Source organism: Prinia subflava, chromosome 7 (assembly GCF_021018805.1).
Source record: "Prinia subflava isolate CZ2003 ecotype Zambia chromosome 7, Cam_Psub_1.2, whole genome shotgun sequence".
NCBI lineage: Eukaryota > Metazoa > Chordata > Aves > Passeriformes > Cisticolidae > Prinia > Prinia subflava.
This window is the reverse complement of record NC_086253.1, coordinates 748628-767053: the sequence shown is the minus strand read 5'-3', so window position 1 is coordinate 767053 and position 18426 is coordinate 748628. Positions and strand designations below refer to the sequence as shown.

General features: G+C 54.8%; 1 protein-coding gene across 2 annotated transcripts in view; it reads right to left on the bottom strand.

The window, feature by feature from the left end:
• Positions 1–839: 839 nt before the first annotated feature.
• The window catches only part of SFXN5 (sideroflexin 5), a 93718-nt gene continuing 76131 nt past the window's right edge, over positions 840–18426 (bottom strand). Inside the window, exon 14 of one of the 2 annotated variants that reach the window (XM_063401241.1) lies at positions 840–4849. In XM_063401241.1, the coding sequence (XP_063257311.1) occupies positions 4829–4849 (21 nt within the window). In that variant the 3' untranslated portion in view covers positions 840–4828. Of the gene's footprint in view, positions 4850–16988; positions 18312–18426 lie in introns of those variants that run through there. The other variant, XM_063401243.1, reaches the window with a different exon arrangement.

Sequence of the window (18426 nt, the reverse complement as noted above, 5' to 3'; positions counted from 1 at the left end):
ACAACCCTTTGTTGTAGACCACGGTCTTGCTGCTGGTGGCCATGGCGATCTCCGGCTCCAGCTGAGACGTCTCGATCTGCGGAGGCAGAGGGGAGCGGGATCAGAGTGGAGCAGCTCCGGGATGGATCCTTAACGTGGGGATGGGAACGATCCCATGCCAGCCACGCCTTCCCCCGGTGCTCCGTGAGCTCCAGCCCCCGGCCCCCCCGGGCTGGCTGGGATTGCAGCGCACGGAACGCTGCACGCTCGCTGCCTGGCAGCGCTCAATGAATTATAGAGTGTCTGAGGCTGCAACGCATCCCACCATCCCAGCCTGCCATCCCTGCTTCCCATCCCAGCCTTCCATCCCAGCTTCCCATCCCAGCCTGCCATCCCAGCCTGCCATCCCAGCCTGCCATCCCAGCTTCCCATCCCAGCCTGCCATCCCAGCCTCCCATCCCAGCCTGCCATCCCTGCCTTTCATCCCTGCCTTCCATCCCAGCCTGCCATCCCAGCCTTCCATCCCAGCTTCCCATCCCAGCCTGCCATCCCAGCCTGCCATCCTGCCTTCCATCCCAGCCTGCCATCCCTGCCTTCCATCCCAGCCTTCCATCCCTGCCTTCCATCCCAGCCTGCCATCCCAGCCTTCCATCCCAGCCTGCCATCCCTGCCTTCCATCCCAGCCTTCCATCCCTGCCTTCCATCCCAGCCTTCCATCCCTGCCTTCCATCCCAGCCTTCCATCCCTGCCTTCCATCCCTGCCTTCCATCCCAGATTCCCATCCCAGCCTTCCATCCCAGCCTTCCATCCCTACCTTCCATCCCAGCCTTCCATCCCTGCCTTCCATCCCAGCCTTCCATCCCTACCTTCCATCCCAGCCTTTCCCTGCAGCTTGGAGGGAGCCGCTGCCCAAAGCCGGACCTGGCAAAGCCAGGCCTGAGCGGTGCCACGAGAGCAGAGCCTCGCTCGGCTCCACCCTCACAGCCAAACCCTTCCCGGCCCTTTCTCCATCTCCATGAAATCTCCATCCCTTCCCTGATTTTTTCCCCTCCACCAGCTTCTCCCGGAGCTTTCCCTTGCTCTGGAATCCCCTGGAGTCTCTGCAGCCCCGGGAGGGATCCGTGGCGCTCCCGGTCCCCCGGGGAAGCGAAGGCGCCGCTCCCGGCCGGGACAGGGCACCTCAGGAAACCTGGAATTTTCACAATCCCATACATCGAACCCACGCTGGTGCTGACACAATGCGAGGAGCCCACGTTAAAAATCGAAATGCTTTTGAAAATGTTTAACCTAGTTAGACAAATTAGCAAAAATTTGTGCAAAACAATTTAGGTATTTAAAATATTCAATGTTTTTAAAAACTGGAAAAACTGTTCTTAGCTTTCAGCTGCAAAAACCCAACAAAATATAACATCAAAGCAATCTTAACATGAGGTGCAACATAACCCTTCAGCAAAGCTGTTAAACAGCTACTGAAGCATCATGGGAAATAGCACTTCATTTATTCAAATGCACATATGTCAGGTTTTTGCACCATATGTCATTCCAAGCTATTTACAGTAATAATTAAATCTTAATCAACGTTTAACCTCTGTAAAATGTTTGAAGGGATCTAATCACCCTTCAGACTGCACTAATGAAGGAGAAATATATAAACATAAAAAGAAAATGATGCATAGATAGCACACCAGAAAGAACAGTAATTGCAAAATTGTATTTCTTTTAAATATAATCAGCAAATTATGTAAAGTAAAGCCAACGAGTATTTTAAGTGAAGACATCTTGGGTGTCAGAGGTGTGATCAGCTAATTTTGTACTGCTATCCATAACAGATGTAGCATATTTTCTTTTAGTGCCATTATTAGCAACTTCACCATTCCTTTCAGTGCTGCAGCACAAAGTGAAGCATTGTGCCGGGAGAGCACCGGGAAAGGTGCAGGAGATCCGGATCCGACGGATCCCTTTCCAGGGAGGATTAACTCTGCTCTGCCTGCCTCTGACGCAGCTTTTCCTCCCATTCTGCGGGGTTTTTTTTCTGCCAGGGACAGGCAGAAAAGCTCCGAGGTTTTGGGGCTGGGTGGGTTCAAGCACCGGGAGGAAAATGCCCCGGTGGGAAGTGGAAAGGCAGCCTGGGGGTCCAGGGAGGGCTGGATGTGGTGATGCCACCCAGGTGCCAAGGTGGGGGTGGGTCACAGGCTGGATTCTGTGATCTCAGAGGGCTTTTCCAGCCTCAGTGATCCTGGGATTCTGTGCTGTGAAATGAATTCCACCTGGGAATTGGGTGGGTCAGCGCTGACCGTGGGGAAGGGGGGCAGCTCAAAGCCAGCCTGCTCCTGGGAGCCTCCGCAGATCCCTGCCAGAGAGGCCCCCAGAGCCACCCTTCAGAGGGTCTGGAGGCCTGGGAGCTCCCAGGAGGGGCACAGCTGCCCTGGGGCAGCCAGGCCGTGCTCCAAGGCCCTGGAGAGCGCCGGGGATGGGGATGTGCCGAGCTGGAAGCGCGAGGCTGGCGGGGGGATGGATGTGCACGAGGCTGCGAGAGGAGGGAGGGAGGGAGCAGTGTGGTGTTCACGCTCTCTTGGGACACAATTCAAGAAGCAGCGAGCACAATCCAAGCTGAACAGCAGGAAGAGTATCCTGGTGGGAAGAGCAAAATATCGCAGCCGACTGCTCGGGGAAGGTGTGGGGCGTCTGTGGTGGGAAGTTTGCAGCACAAATTACTGGGAACCCATCGAGAACAGTTTAGGCAGAGCTGAGGTTGCCTTGGTGGAAGGAAGAGATGAGATAATTGTCTGTAGATCCTTCCAGCTTCCATCCCCCAGTCCTTTCCCTGCCTGGGGGATGAGCTCTTCATCCACGCACGGCTGTGCAGAAGGGTCTGGGGGGGCTCAGGGGGGTGGGATGGGGGTGGGATAGCTCTGGTGACCGAGCAGAAGGACTTGGGAATTCCTCCCCAAGGTGGAAGTGCTCAAAAGCCACGTGGATGTGGCACTCGGGGACGTGGTCAGTGGTGGCCTGGCAGTGCTGGGGGAATGGTTGGGCTGGATGGACGCTGAGGGCTTTTCCATTTTAATCATTCCATGGTTCTCACACAGGATGGGCACCCAGCAGGGACCTCTTGGACACCCAGCAGGGACCTCTTGGACACCACCAGCCACAGGAACTGGTTTGGAGCTCTGTGATACCAAACCCGAGCACCTTCCTGAAGCCTGGGAAGACGCTGGAGACACTGGGGGTTGAACTGGAGCCTCCTCTGCAGGTCTCCTTCTGGCTGACTTTAGTCAAGAAGGGATTAAAACCTGCTCTAGAGCCTCAGGAGCTCCAAGGGGTGCACCTGCACCAAGGAAAAAATGGACAGGAGATTGGGAAAGCTGCTCAGAAATCCATCAGGAGGAACCTCTCCTCCCAGTTGGAAATCAGATGGAGAAGAACAGGGAGATGGTGGTGGTGGGTTACAGGTATGAAGACACCATCAGATCCCAGCCTTGCTGTGCACTGGGTCAGTCTTTGACTCCCTGGTTGGTGTTTTTTGTTGGAAAGTGTAACTTCACTCATTTTGGGGTAGACTGCTGCTCCAGCTGTCCAGAGTCCTGGACCTGCTCAGGCCTTCCACTGGCCATGGAATTGTGACAGACGGGGAGACCACAGCTCCTCGTCAAGATTTTGGTGTCTCAGCTCCCCAGGCCACCCCACGGCCGTGCTGGGAACCTCCTGTGCAGGAGCAGCTGGGACAGGCTGGGACCTCTTGGGCCTGCACTGCTGGGACCTGTCCCACTGTCCCACACAGGGAATTTGTCCCTTCAAACTGAGAGCCCACCACGGCACTGAGGTTCAGTCGTGTCCATCTGCCTCTTCCCAGTTCTGTCTGGGCCAGGGCAGAGGAGGGATCCCCTTCCTGGCTGTGGGAGGATGGCACTGGGGTGTCACCAGGACAGGGCCCTCATCAACGAATCCAGCAGAATTCCAGGAGGGACAGACGCTCCCAGCAGCACTGAGGGGCGCAGGGTGGGAAGCAGCAGTGCTCCAAGGGGCTCTTGGGGGCAAACCCCAGGGTTTGGGCTGATGGCTGCACTGACAGATTGGTATCCAACATGGGAAGCTCTCCATTGAGGCCGTGGGAGAAGCAGGAATTCCTTCAGCGCCCTGTGAGGCCGCTGGAAGCTTTGCCATGGATCCAGGGAGCTCCTCACTGGGGACACCACTGGGATGCACCTCCCAGCTCGCCCAGAATGAAGCCCAGCCCAGCCCTGGGAGCAGGTGAAGCCTGAGGATGCTCCTTATCCTGTGCCAGCCAGACAAGAGCACGGGGAGAAAAAGGGGGAAAACCCCAAGAAACTCTGTGCCCTGAGCCTTATTTAGCACCTGTTTACGGACCGGCATGGCTCAGGTACCTCAGGCAGGACGGCAGCAATGCCCCGACCCGGCGGAACCCACCCCTCCCGCGGAACAAAGCCGGGAATCGCCTCCCGGCTCCCCAGCGCTCTTCCCCCATCGCTGCCTTGCAGTGGAAGCCTCTCTCCTCTCATCAGCTCAGACAAGGCTAATTGGGGTGATAAAGAACTGGCTCCGAGTGCTGGCGTGGGCTGCAGGAACAAATGGCGCGGTGGCCACAGCTGGTGCGGCGGAGCGGGCGCGGGAGCGGCGCGGGGAGCTCCGGGCGCCCCGGGCGCGGCGGGGCGGCGGCGGCGGGGGCTGCTCCGCCCGGCTGCTGCCACCGCGGAGAGCGCGGGCCGCTGCGGCAGCAGCAGGCAGAAAGCAGATGCTTTTTGTTTGGGGTTGATACTCATTTCTGTCCCAGCTCGGGAAAAGGTGTAGAAAGGAATGTGCTCCGGAGAGTGCAGGGAGGGAGATAGGTCTAGGCTCGCTGCCAGGGATCCTGGAACGATATGGAAGGCAGCTAGGGGAGACAGGAGCAGATGGATTTGGCATACAGCTCATCACTCAGCCAAAAAAAAAAAAAAAAAAAAAAAAAAAGGGGGGGGGGGAGGAGAAGGGAGAAAGCAGCCAATTTTGGGAGGGGGAGGGTCATGGGGACTGACGGATGCTGCTCCGGGGTGGGGGAAGGGAGGACCGGGATGGTCACTGTGTCTTCTGCTGCTCCAGCAGGGAGAGGTGGTGGTGGCTCCTTTGGAGCCTGGGAAGGGCCTCCTGCAGCTCTGGGCCATCTCCTCCCAGGCCTTTGGTCACCGGGGCAAGGGCCAGGGCAGGGCCAGGCTCTCCGAGCCCTCGGGAGCTCAGCCAGGTGTAGGGAGGGCTGTGGCACCACGGAATCTTGGAATGCTTGAGGCTGGAAAGGAGCTCGGAGATCACAAAGCCCAACCATCCCCAGCACTGCCAGGGCCACCACTGCCCCTGTCCCCAGGTGCCACATCCACAGGACTTTGAAATCCCTGCAGGGATGGGCACTCCAAACCTCCCTGGGCACTTCCAATTCCTGAGCCCCCTTTCCATGGGGAAATTCCTGCTGCTGTCCCCCCTGAGCCTCCCCTGGCCCAGCCTGAGGCCGTTCCCTCTCCTCCTGTCCCTGTTCCTGGAGCAGAGCCCGACCCCCCCGGCTGTCCCCTCCTGGCAGGGACTTGTGCAGAGCCACAAGGTCCCCCTGAGCCTCCTTTTCTCCAGGCTCAGCCCCTTCCCAGCTCCCTCAGGAATTCTCCAGCCCCTTCCCAGCTCCCCCAGGAATTCTCCAGCCCCTTCCCAGCTCCCTCGGGAATTCTCCAGCCCCTTCCCAGCTCCCCTCCCTTCCCTGGACACTCTCCAGCCCTTTTCCGGTCATGAGGCCCTCCCCCATTTGCATTCCCAGTCAACTGGGACCTTCCCAGTTCTCCAGGAGTGCTGATAAATGATGGGAAATGTCTCTGCGAGTCCTTCCCCCAGCTCTCCCAGCCCCTTTGGAGGGATCCATCCTGTCCCATGGATTTGTGGGTGTCCCAGTGGCATTTCAGGTCACTGACCAGTTCCCCTTGGATTATGGGGCTCGGAGGACCTGGCCTGGTGGAAGGTGTCCATGGAAAGTGTCCCTGATCATGGAAGGTGTCCCTGATCATGGAAAGTGTCCCTGATCATGGAAGGTGTCCCTGACCATGGAAGATGTCCATGGAAGATGTCCCTGACCACAGAATCCCTGAGGAATGAGACGAGGACAGCAGCGCTGGCTGAGGAGTTCCTCCTGGAATTGTTACAGACCTGCAGACAGCTGAGGGTGCTGAGGGTGACCTGAAGGTGAGAGAATTTGGGAAATACTCCAAAAACCTTTTGATTCTAGCACAGAAAAGGTTTCTCAGAGGCTCTCCAGCCCCTGGCTCCAGAGCCCAGGCAGCTGTGGAGCCCCACGGCCTCCCTGCCCTGCTCCAAAGAGCACCAGTCACCCACGGCTGGAATTTCCCTAAATTTTCCTAAATTTTCCTAAATTTTCCTAAATCCCAGCTCTTCCTTTATCCATTTGCTGCCCTAAGGAGCTCCCTCCTGCCAGAGATTTTCTTCCCATGCAAGTGCCCACAGATTATCAGCTCAGCTTTGTTAAAACCGACACACAAAACTCGTGGTTCTCCTCAGCCAGGCAGATTTGTTGCCTGGAATGTTGGTGTTGAAGCCCTTTCCTGGCAACTTCCCAGTTTTTCTACCCTGTTGAAATCCCGGCGTGTCCCAATAGTGGACACTGGTTGAGAGAGGTTCTCATGACTGAAGTACAAATGAGTGATTCATGAAGGATTTATACTCAGTTTTCTGCCCAAATCACAGAGCTGGGGGAAAACAGTTTTGAGGGAAACCTGAATTTTGTGAAGTTTTTCTTCAAATTAATAAGCAAATTTGAATTTAAGAGGTGACCAGTGCAGTTATCTTCATTTCAGGTTTCTCTCAAGTCTTTTTGATCCCTGTCTTTGAAAGAAATGTTCAGTTTTCATAATAAAAAGACATTGTATTCAGTCAAAATGTTTTTCATAAAAGTCTCCTGACAGCTCAGGAGTAGAACCATGGAATCATGAAATGGTCTGGGTTGGAAGGGACCTTAAAAATCCTCTCATTTCTGCCCTGTCCTATGGGAGGTGGAGGTGGGTGCTGGTGGCCAAAACATCCATGGCAAAAAAACCCAAACCAACAACACCCAAACAAACAAACAAACAAAAAACCCACCACAAAACAAAACAAAAAACCACCAAAAAAACCCAAAAGACCCCAAATCAACAACCAGAAAAATCTTCAGGAATGGATAAATCTCAGGAGCCAGAACAGCCAAATATTCCAACTTTCCTCCATTTTTACTATTATTTAAAGATGACTCTAATTTCAAGCTCTGGTGATTTTATTTCCCCCCTGTCTGTGTCCAACCCAGGGCGAGGCAGCAGCCCTGGGACCCAGCTCTGGTGGGAAAGTGCTGACTGTGGGTCCTGTCACAGTCAGAACATTTCCATATTTTCTCCCTTCTCTGGAACAATGAAAAGGAGTAAATTTGGGCTGTTTGGCTGTTCTGGCTCCTGAGATTTATCCATTCCAGAAGATTTTTCTGGGGGGTTTTGCCATGGATGTTTTGGCCACCTGCACCCACCTCCCATAGGACAGGGCAGAAATGAGAGGATTTTAAAGGTCCCTTCCAAACCCAAACCATTCCATGATTCCATGAGTGTAGTCCTGAGCTGACAGGAGACTTTTTTTTTTTTTCCATGGAAACTTTGCATCCACCTCCTCTCACCTATCAGCTCAGGAGCAGAACCATGGAATCATGGAATGGCCTGGGCTGGAGGGAACCTTAAAAATCCTCTCATTTCTGCCCTGTCCTACAGCAGCTGGAGGTGGGTGCCCTGCTGGGGCCTCAAGGTGACACCGGTGACATCTGACAGACACTGGGAACTTCTTCTTGATCCTGCTGTGTGAAATCCTACGGTTTCTAAGCCTTTATTTGGGGTTTTGGTTAACCCTGAGCTCTCAGACCTCAGCACTTCCAGCTTTATAAAAATGGGAAGGTCCAGCCCCATCTCCTCCAAGTCATTGCAGGGCTGTGAGTTGGGCTCCTCTGGGGAAGCATTGCCCATCAGAAACCTCAAGTGTTAAAACAAAACCACCAAACCCCCCAAATAAAAGCTCTGAGACCACAAGATTTCAAATGGCAAAATCAAAAGAAGTTCCCAGTGCCTTCAAGAGAGAGGAGACACCCAAGGCCTTTGAGAAGCTGAACCTCTTCCCCTCTGCTCTGCAGGTCTGCTCAGTGTGGCAGGGGTGGGATGGGTGCCCACGGGGTAAATCTGGGTTTACCACAATAAACTCATTTCCACAGCAGCCCCAGAAAGGCCTTGGGCTGCCTCAGAAGGAGCTGTGTGCTGACCTCAGGGCTCGTGGGCTCTCCTGGCTTTCTGGGAGAACCCTCACACTACAGGATGCAGATTTATTTTTATTTGGAACATCCAAGCCAGCAGATTGGTGGAAAAGTCACCAGCCTGCTCCAAATACAGCCTTGAGATCTCCCAAAATTGCAGAGTTTAGTTATGATTCCTGACCCTTCCTGCAATGAAAGGCACCTACACAGACACCCAGAGCTCCTCCTTTCTTGGAAGGAAGAAACAATCCTACTTTTGAATGTGGACATCATTGAAAAGTTTCCCTTTGGATGGAAATGAGCTCCTGGGTCCATTCCTGCAGGAATTCCCCAAGCAGCTCTGTCAGGGAAGGAAGGATTTGTTGCTCTTTGCTGAAGATGTCACCCCCTGAATTCTCCTGCTGTTCAGGAGGAAGAGCAGGATGGAAGAGCGGGATTTGGGGAAGCCCTTGGTGCTTTAGGGGAGCTGAGCAAATTCCTCAGGATCCCAACCTGCGGCACATTTCCCTCTCTCGCAGACCACCAGCCTCACTGGGAACAGGAAATTTAAACAGCAATTACAGGTAATTATATATGTGAGATGTGATTAATAAGGCATTCTCGGCCCTGAGCAGGCAAGTCTGGACAACTGATCCCCTTCCTTTGCATCCTGCACCTCTTGGAGGGGTCAGAGCTGCTCCAGATGAGCCAAAACAACTCCAAACACACCAAAAAGGACAAATCCAACCCCGAGTAGCAAGAGAGGGGCAAGGCAGGACGCGGGCAGGGAGGATCTGGGGGTGAGCCAAGAGGCCTCTGAGCAGGAATGGTTGGGCTCAGTTACATTAAAGGTCTTTTCTGATTTAGTGATTCCTCTGTGGGGCCAGGAGTGGGACTGGGTGACCCTCGTGGATCATTCCTCATTCCAGCTCAGGGTATTCTGTGATTCCCGGGGTGCTCGGGGTGGGCTGGAAGAGCAGGGAAGGCTCTTGGTCTCCAGATTAAAGCAGCAAAGCCCAGGAGCCAGGGAGGGCTCAGGAATGGCCCGGGCAGTGCAGGAATCCCAGGGAAGTGCCGGGCAGGAGCCTCTCTGTTTACAGTAGGTGCTGCTGAAAGGTGTCCCGAAGAAAGACAGCAATTAACAGCCCTGCAAAAAAAAAATGGCTTCTTTCCACAAAGAGCCTTTTAAGTCTGTTTTTTGGGCCACTTTAAGGGTTAATGTTTAGCTGTTTATCCGGACTTGTCGGATGTCAGCTCTTTCTTTTGACTCCTAATGGCTTATAGCCATCAGGAGGTGAAGACTCCTCAAAAGAGCTGGTGTCAGGAATGTTTTTTTATGCCCACCAGCACCCACACACCTGCAGCAGCCAGCGCTCGCAGGGGGATAGTTTACATACTTGAACCTGTCTCCCAGGGCCAGGGGTGTAAACATGAAACCAGATCCGGCTGACGAGGAGCCCCTGGGCGCTGCGGAGGGGTCCCTGCTCCACAGGCACCCCCTGAGCACAGACAGGAGCTGGGGGCAGCCTCGCTGCCCAGCACTGCCCAGCACTGCCCAGCACTGCCCAGTCCCACTGCCCAGCACTGCCCAGCACTGCCCAGCACTGCCCAGCACTGCCCAGTCCCACTGCCCAGCACTGCCCAGCCCCACTGCCCAGCCCCACTGCCCAGCCCCACTGCCCAGCACTGCCCAGCACTGCCCAGTCCCACTGCCCAGCACTGCCCAGCACTGCCCAGCACTGCCCAGCACTGCCCAACACTGCCCAGCACTGCCCAGCACTGCCCAGCCCTGCCCAGCCCTGCCCAGCACTGCCCAGCCCCACTGCCCAGCACTGCCCAGCACTGCCCAGCCCTGCCCAGCACTGCCCAGCACTGCCCAGCACTGCCCAGCACTGCCCAGCGCTGCCCAGCACTGCCCAGCCCTGCCCAGCACTGCCCAGCGCTGCCCAGCACTGCCCAGCACTGCCCAGCACTGCCCAGCCCTGCCCAGCACTGCCCAGCACTGCCCAGCACTGCCCAGCACTGCCCAGCGCTGCCCAGCACTGCCCAGCACTGCCCAGCACTGCCCAGCCCTGCCCAGCACTGCCCAGCACTGCCCAGCACTGCCCAGCACTGCCCAGCGCTGCCCAGCACTGCCCAGCACTGCCCAGCACTGCCCAGCCCCACTGCCCAGCGCTGCCCAGCACTGCCCAGCCCCACTGCCCAGCACTGCCCAGCACTGCCCAGCACTGCCCAGCACTGCCCAACAGGCAGAGCAGGTGGACATTTAACCACCCTGAGGTGTCCCAGGGGCTCCTAAGCACTGATAATGGAGTTCCTGAAGGCCAGAGCCTTCCCCTTCCCCTTCCCCTTCCCCTTCCCCTTCCCCTTCCCCTTCCCCTTCCCCTTCCCCTTCCCCTTCCCCTTCCCCTTCCCCTTCCCCTTCCCCTTCCCCTTCCCCTGGATCCCTGGCAGTGCCCCAGGCCAGGTTGGACAGAGCTTGGAGCAGCCTGGCACAGTGGGAGGTGTCCCTGCCCATGGATGGAGTGGGACCAGATGAGTTTTAAGGTCGCTTCCCACTCAAACCATTCCATGATTCCACGATTTTGGAAAAGAAATGCATTTGCAGCCAGAAGAAGTGACGGAGATCTCCCAGCTCTGGGAAGCAAAGCAGGGAAATGCTTTGATTCTGAGATTTTGAGAAAGAATGGGGGAGAAAAACCCCATGGAAATGGGAGGTGTCCTGATCCAGAGATGTTCTTTGCTTTGCCAAACTGGTTCCTCCTCTCCTGGTCAAGAGGAGTTTCGGTTGTGCCAGGATTTGAATCCAAAGGGCATCACAAGGAAGAGGTTTGGGAATCTGAAGGAGTTTGGGAATTGGGAGTGGCTGTGGGACAAGGCAAGTGCTGCCCCTGTGGGATCAGCAGCGTGGATCTGCAGCTGGAATTCCAGCAGGTGGAGCAGGCAGACGGGAGTTACCGGGACACACCTGCCTCATCCCAGAGGGAGAACCCAAGAGAGCACCGCGTGGTGGGAATGAGGAGTCACCACACGAACAGGACAATCTGGGGGCTTTCCTGACTGGAACGTCCCAGCCATGCAGGGTCTGGAATGTTTGGGTTGTGTGGTCTCTGCAGGAGCTCCAGGCTCTGACCCAAAGCCCTCCCTGAAGCAGAAAGGGGCTGGGGGCTGCTGGATCAGGACAAAGCACCACTAGAAGGGCAGGAGAGGATTAAGCCTGGCATCCTTTCCCATGTCCTTTGGGAATTCTTCTCCCAGGAATGCTCTGAACTGCCTCAGGGAGGTTTGGAGCACCTGAACCTGCCCCTGTCCTTGCCCCGAATGCACCTGAGCTCCCCCAAAGGCTCTGCTGTCACGTTGAGCTGGAGTTTATCCCTGGAGGGTGGCCTGACCTGGCAAGCTCCAACGCAAATCCAGCTCCAGGTCTCTTTCTGCTGGTGGGGATGATGCCAGAGGGAGAAACTCCAGGTGGAGCAGGAACTGGGGCGGGTCCCTGCAGCCCAGAGCCCGTCACGGTGGCCAGCGAGGACAGGTTCCATTGGAACCAGGGGGTGACAGAAGTGCCCTTCACCTGTCACAGGTGACTGTGGCAGCAAAGCCTGAGGAGATCTCTGCCCCCCCAGCGCTCACCTGAGGCCTGTCCTGGAGCAGGGACACCTGACTCCCTCCACTGGAGGATTCTGGTGTCTAAACTCAGCTGGGATAAATCCTGTGAGCCCGGAGAGGTCCCGGGATAAACCAGCCCAGCACAACTCCCTGAACACCTGCAGAGGGCAGGGCTGCAGCTGGGGGAGCTGCAGGAACCAGGAACACCAGGATGGCACAGCCCGTGTCCATCCACCGGGCACAACTCTGCCCATCCTGTGTCCACCCACGGGCACAACTCTGCCCATGCTGTGTCCACCCACGGGCACAACTCTGCCCAGCCCCTTTTGGGGGCACCCCTGGCAGCAGGACCCTCCAGGATCAGTGGGAAGCCCAAGATGCTCCAGGGGGGATGGGGACAATCCAGCAGCCATGGCCTGTGCCCCAGGCTGCGCTCGGATCCTGCTGGGGTTGGAGGTACAGATGGAGTTTAGGACTCCCCATGGCCATTATTTCTTATCAAAGATGAGCTGGGCACTTCCACTGGAGTTCTGTGCACGCTCTGTGTGCAGCACCACCCTGCTGTCCCCAAATGTCACCTCCTGTCCCACCCTTCACCCTGCCAGGGGCAGCACAGTGCTCTGGCAGCCTCACTCTTTCCCCAGCCTCTGACAGGAGTCCATCCTTACCAGGGAACACAGGAACCTCATTAAGCACCACCATCCCTCCTTGGAAGGCTGGAAAGGGGCTCAACACATCCCCAAACCCCTCAGATTCTCCCTCCAGTCCTGCTTGAACTACGCCAGTGTTCAGCCACTCCCTGTCACACAAATCCTGGGGGTTCTGCTCAAATCAGTCATTTCATGGGCACAAAAGGAGCCCCCATGTCGGATTATACCTTCTTCTGGCCTAGAGATGGGCCTCCTGAGAGGCATTTTAGGAACTTTTATTCTATTTTCAGTGCCATGTATAGGGTGAGGTGGTACAGAGGTTACAATTCAGGCCATCACAATCAGAAGCCAAACTATCTCCTAATTACAATCCATCATAAGTGTTTCTTGGCCTGTCAGCTTTTGCCACACAATGCTGTAAATGCCTTAAAGCCAACCCTCTAAAATTACCCCTCGTGGGTCCTGCTATGATGCACCTTCCATAGTTCTGTTTCTCCAGAGTTTCTGGTCTTATCTGCAAGGCCATCCTTTGAAACTTGTCTGGTTCCATTTCCCTCTCAGCAATGTCTGTCCTATCCCATGGAATTTCTAAGGCAGAAGAGCCTCATTTGAGGCTCTCATGAGGAACAAAGATATTCTTGCCTTTGTCAACAAGGGAAAGGCAAGAAGATAAACCAGAAGATGAACCAGAAGATAAGGCAGAAGATATATCAGAGGATAAGGCAAAAGATAAACCAGAAGATAAGGCAGAAAATAAACCAGAAGATAAGGCAAAAGATAAATCAGAAGATAAACCAGAAGATAAGGTAGATGATGAACCAGAAGATAAACCAAAAGCTAAACCAGAGGATAAGGCAAAAGATAAACCAGAAGATAAGGAAGAAGATAAATCAGAAGATAAACCAGAAGATAAGGAAGAAGATAAACCAGAAGATAAACCAGAAAATAAACCAGAAGCTAAACCAGAGGATAAGCTGGGTCAGCACTCAGGAGAGGAACCTCGGATGAACCTCTTGGTGCTCCTGAAGCCACCGGTGGAGCAGCAGGAAAGCATCCCTGAGGCACAGCTTGAATGCTCTGCAGTCTTTGGGAGACACTTCCCACTGAGCTTCCAGCCTCCTGCCAGCCCTCCAGGACCTCGTGCCACTTCTTTGCTGAGAGGAGCTCCTTCCAAGCCCAGCCTCCATCCCAGGGGCTCCCAGACTCCCAGGAAACCGTTTCCCCAGCCCCAGAAGCAAAGCAGAACTTCTCACTTCTCAAACATTTTTCCCCATGGCAGCTGGCAAATCCCTTCCCTGGCTTCTCATCCAACTTGGACAAAATCACTGCAGAGAATCCCTCCTGCTCCCCTCCCCCCCGTGCAAAGCAATCCCAAGGGAGGGATGGTTCCACGGGGACCCCCTGCTGGATTGCATCTGATTTCCCTCCTAAGTATGGAATGGGGAAGCGTCTCGAGGGCTATGGCTGTGACCTCCATACAGCTCTTTTGTCAAGTGCCATTTCATTAAAAAATCAGCCTTTTAACTGTGGACACATTTCAACCTCACCAAATCTGCTAATTATTGACAGTTGGTGAAGAGGAGATTTCACTTGTTCCTCCTGTTAAACTGCATCTAATTAGTAATTACTGGTTCACTGTCATCTTTACTGCAATAATCCCACTGCACATTGGCTCATTAACCTTTTGCTTTTCTAAAGCAGCCTGCCAACAAGATGAAGGCTAAAACAGATTGGAAAACAATAGCTCAGCCTTGGATTTTAGGCTGTTTATTCCCCTTGTCCTGGAGATCCAAAAGGAAGATTATTTTTAAGGAAAGCCTGAAATCAGCCTCATTCCGGAAGATGCCTCGGTTTGCATGGAGCATCACCCAAAAAACGCCCTTTGAGCCTCCCCCAGGCAGGAGTGCTCAGGTGGTTGAAGGGTTCTCTGCCATTCTCCAGCTCCATTTCTCCATTCCTCCCCTGGCCCTGTCCACCTCCATCCCCTCCATCCCGCCGGGCACGGGGTGCCAGGAGCTCCTGGTGGGCGCTGCTGGAGGAGCCCTCGGGAGGAGCAGGGCCCACGGGGCAGAGGAGCAGCGGAGCAGCCCCGTGGTTCTCTCTTTCTCCTGCTGCTACACTGAATTTCATTTGCACAAGTCCCATTTTCGGGTTGGAGCTGTCACAGCTGTTTCCATTGGCAGTGCATAGCTGAGTAGGAGTTGTCAGTGGGGATGCTGCGGGATCGGGAGAGGGAAGAGATTCCCCGGGGGGCATGGGAGGCAGTTGGAGGTTGTGGGCTAAATGCATTAACTACATGTTTCTCCTAAACTTAACAGCAGTGAATTACTCAATGCATATTGATGGGTTTAGGTTCCACAGTTAACACTACCCTGCGATGACAAGAACGTTTCTCAGCAGCTCCAGCGTGAGTATTCCCAAGGATCCATGGTTTCGTGGCTGGTACGAGGGGTTTATTTTTATAACGTTCTCTTTAAAGCCATAATATCCAGAAACAAGCTGTGATTCTGGAGCACCGCTGCAGAAATCCAAGTGGAATTTCATCCCTACAAAACCCAGGGCTTGGCTAGGCTGGATATCCACCCCAAAAAGGCTCAGGGTGCTTTAGCCTTCCCAGCACGTGGAGCTTGCCCACCTGCAGAATTCCCTTTCCCTGGCACTGGTGCCTCTGTTTGCTGAGCTCTGGTTTCCCTGGAGCTGTTGGAAAACAGGAATAACTCCAGAGCAGCTACAGGTGATGGGACAAGGTGGCTGCACTTATCCAGCAGATTTATTCAGCCTATGGCAAGGCTTCAGCTCTGCTGGAAAACCAGTCGTGAGTTTGAGCCCTGTTAGGAGAGAGGATCGAAGGGGCCACGCAAGCTCCTGGCCCAGAACAGCCACGTAAGGACACACCAGGCTCTGTTTGCTCCTGGTTTACATTCCTTATTTAATATTCCTGGTTTAAATTCCTTATCTGACAAGACAGAATCATGGAATCATTCAGGTTGGAAAAGACTCCAAGGTCATTGAGCCCAACCACTGCAGTTCATGGTCTGGTGATGAGTGCCCAAAATTTCACAGGTTCTGAGAAACACTCCCTGCAGGGAGACTGGGATTTCCCATCCAGAGATGGATCCAGAGAGATTGTCCCAGGTAAAACACTCTGTTTGCTCCCTTGGGCATCCCCACAGAAACCTCCAGAGAGATTTTGGAGAACAGGGGGAATGTCCTTTGTAAACACTCACACGTTTATAGCAAATGCAAATGTAATGGGAAAATGGGAGAGCTGGGAATGTTCCCCTGGAGAAGGGAAGGCTCCAGGGAGAGCTGCCAGCCCCTGGCAGGGCCTGCAGGGGCTCCAGGAGAGCTGCAGAGGGGCTGGGGACAAGGGATGGAGGGACAGGACACAGGGAATGGCTTCCACTGGGAAAGGGGAGATTGGGCTGGGATCTTGTGCAGGAATTGCTGCCTGGGAGGGTGGGGAGGGGCTGGGCTGGAATTCCCAGCTTTGCTGTGGCTGCCCCTGGATCCCTGGCAGTGCCCAAGGCCAGGCTGGATCCCTCTGGGACAGTGGGAGGTGTCCCTGCCATGGCAGGGGTGGCACTGGAGGGGCTTTAAGGTCTCTTCCAATCCAAACATTCCATGATTTTATGTCACAGGGACATCGACATCACTACAAACCCTCACACAGGGACAGCTGTGTCACACTGAGGGTCTGCCACGTTTTACATGACAAAACCCAGGATTAACCCATCCAGGAGGAAGTGCTGGGATTGGATGGCAGCTGAGCAGAAGTTCCCAGAACTCCCAAATTTTATGTTTAAGCTCCACCTACACCGCTCTCACAGCAGCTTCACTTTTAATCTTTCATTTTCTCTTTCAGCCATCAGGATGGAGAGGGGACAGTGGGTCCTGGAGCCAGTTAATGGAAGTGAGGAGAACTGGCTCCAAGCAGTGTCTCTGAGCCCTTGGGCAGATTGTTTTAATCCCCTGGGACATGGGAGGTGTCCCTGCCAAGGCAGGGGTGGCACTGGGTGGATTCAGGGTCCCTCCTGACCCAAACCCCTCTGGGGTTGTGTGACTGAGCAGCCCTGGGGAGCCCCTGTCCCTGCTGTGGGCAGATGTGGGGTCCAGCTGTGCAGGGCTCCCCCCGAGCAGCAGAGCTGGGTCCCTGCAGGCAGAGCCCAGGCAGGCCCCGGGAGGTTCCTCTTCCCTGCAGGGTGTGGGGCAGGCTCCTCATCTGAGCCGATCACGTTTGCCCTGCCAGGAACATCCCCGCTGCCCTCAGCAGGTCACCCCAACCCTCCCTCCCAGGAGTGCCTGCAGGCCCCTCCTGAATGTTCCCCGTGGGTCAGAATTCATTCAGCTGCTGAAATCGGTGAGGTTTTCCCTGCTGGAATATCGGATACTGCACAGGAGAAATCACCACTCGGAAAGGCACAACTCCCATGGAGGTGTCCCTGGTCATGGCATGGAACGAGAGGGGCTGCAAGGTCCTCCCAACCCAAACCATTTCAGAATCCCAGGGTTTGGGGGAACAGTGGCAATGTCACCTTGGGGATAAATGAGGTTGGTGGTACCTGCTGTGGTCTTGCTTCCCTGATTATCCTGAAAGATTTTTCCTGGAAACAGGGAGGAAATAGGAAATTTCCAGGGAAGTTGCACCGGAGAAGGTTTAAACTGGATATTAGGAAGGAATTTTTCCTGGAAAAGGTGGTCAGGCATAGGGAGGTACTGCCCAGGGCAGGGCTGGAGCCCCGATCCCTGCAGGGATTTCAGAGCCCTGTGCATGTGGCACTTGGGGACACGGGCAGCGGTGGCCCTGGCAGTGCTGGGGATGGTTGGACTCAATGGTCTCAGAGGGCTTTTCCAGGCTGAAACCCCTCTGATTCTCTGGGGAAGGAGCAGAAGGGATCTGTGTGCCCCAGCTCCCTCCCACGGCAGGCTGGCCGTGCTCCAGGCTCCACCTGGAGCAGGTGCAGGCCCTGGCAGCGCTCCCCAGCCCGCCTGGGAGCAGAACTGGGATCGGAGCTGATGGCCACGGAGCTGAGGCTGAGCCCTGCCAAAAGCCCTGCCAGGCTCTGGGGACGCACCAGGAGAGGCAGGGAAATCACATTGCTCCTGCAACTGGGGCTTGTGCAGCTCCTGACTGCAATGCTGTGTCTGCTCCTGATGGAAGGGCTCCAAAAACCATGTTGACTAATTAGAAAAAGTTTAAGGAAGAGCCATATGAATCATTAAAGCTTCAGCAAACACGTCTTTTAGCAAGAGGCTCCAAGACTGAGATAAATTCAGGTTCTTAGAGAGAAGGGACAGTTTTCTCCCAGCCTGGAGACAGCAAGAAGGAGAATTCCCGACGTGTTTGTCAGTCAGCACACAAGTGTACAGCAAGATTCCCTGGCTGGAAGTCACGGATAAACCCACCCAGACTGAAAAACAATGAATTAACCCGCAGACAGTGATACCAACTCCTGATCAGCTCTTCCAGCTGACAGGAGAAGAACCTTGTGAGAGAGTCCCTGTTTGACTCTCTCCTAAGGTTTTCTCCCTCAGGAATAGAGACCCTCTCTGGAAATGCACAGATTCACAACCAGGGAAAGCTCCAATCACCAAAATTAATGACTCAGAAAGAAATCCACCCCAGCAATTTGCCCAGCTCAGTTGGTCTGAGTGACTGCATTGGTCATTCCCCGTTTCCTTGGCTGGTTTTCCTGTGCTCACCCCCAGGCTGGCTCTTCCCAGGAGATGAAAAAGGAAAAGCCCTCAGAGCAGCTCTGGGGAAGAACATCCCCTCAAACGGGTGATCCACGCTCCTGGAATCACGGACAGAGCTTGGATTCAACGTTTTAACTCCAAGGAAACCCCACTGTCAGGGAGAGGGGGGATGTATTTCAGAATACCGAAACCAGGGCTGGGCCAGCTCTCCAG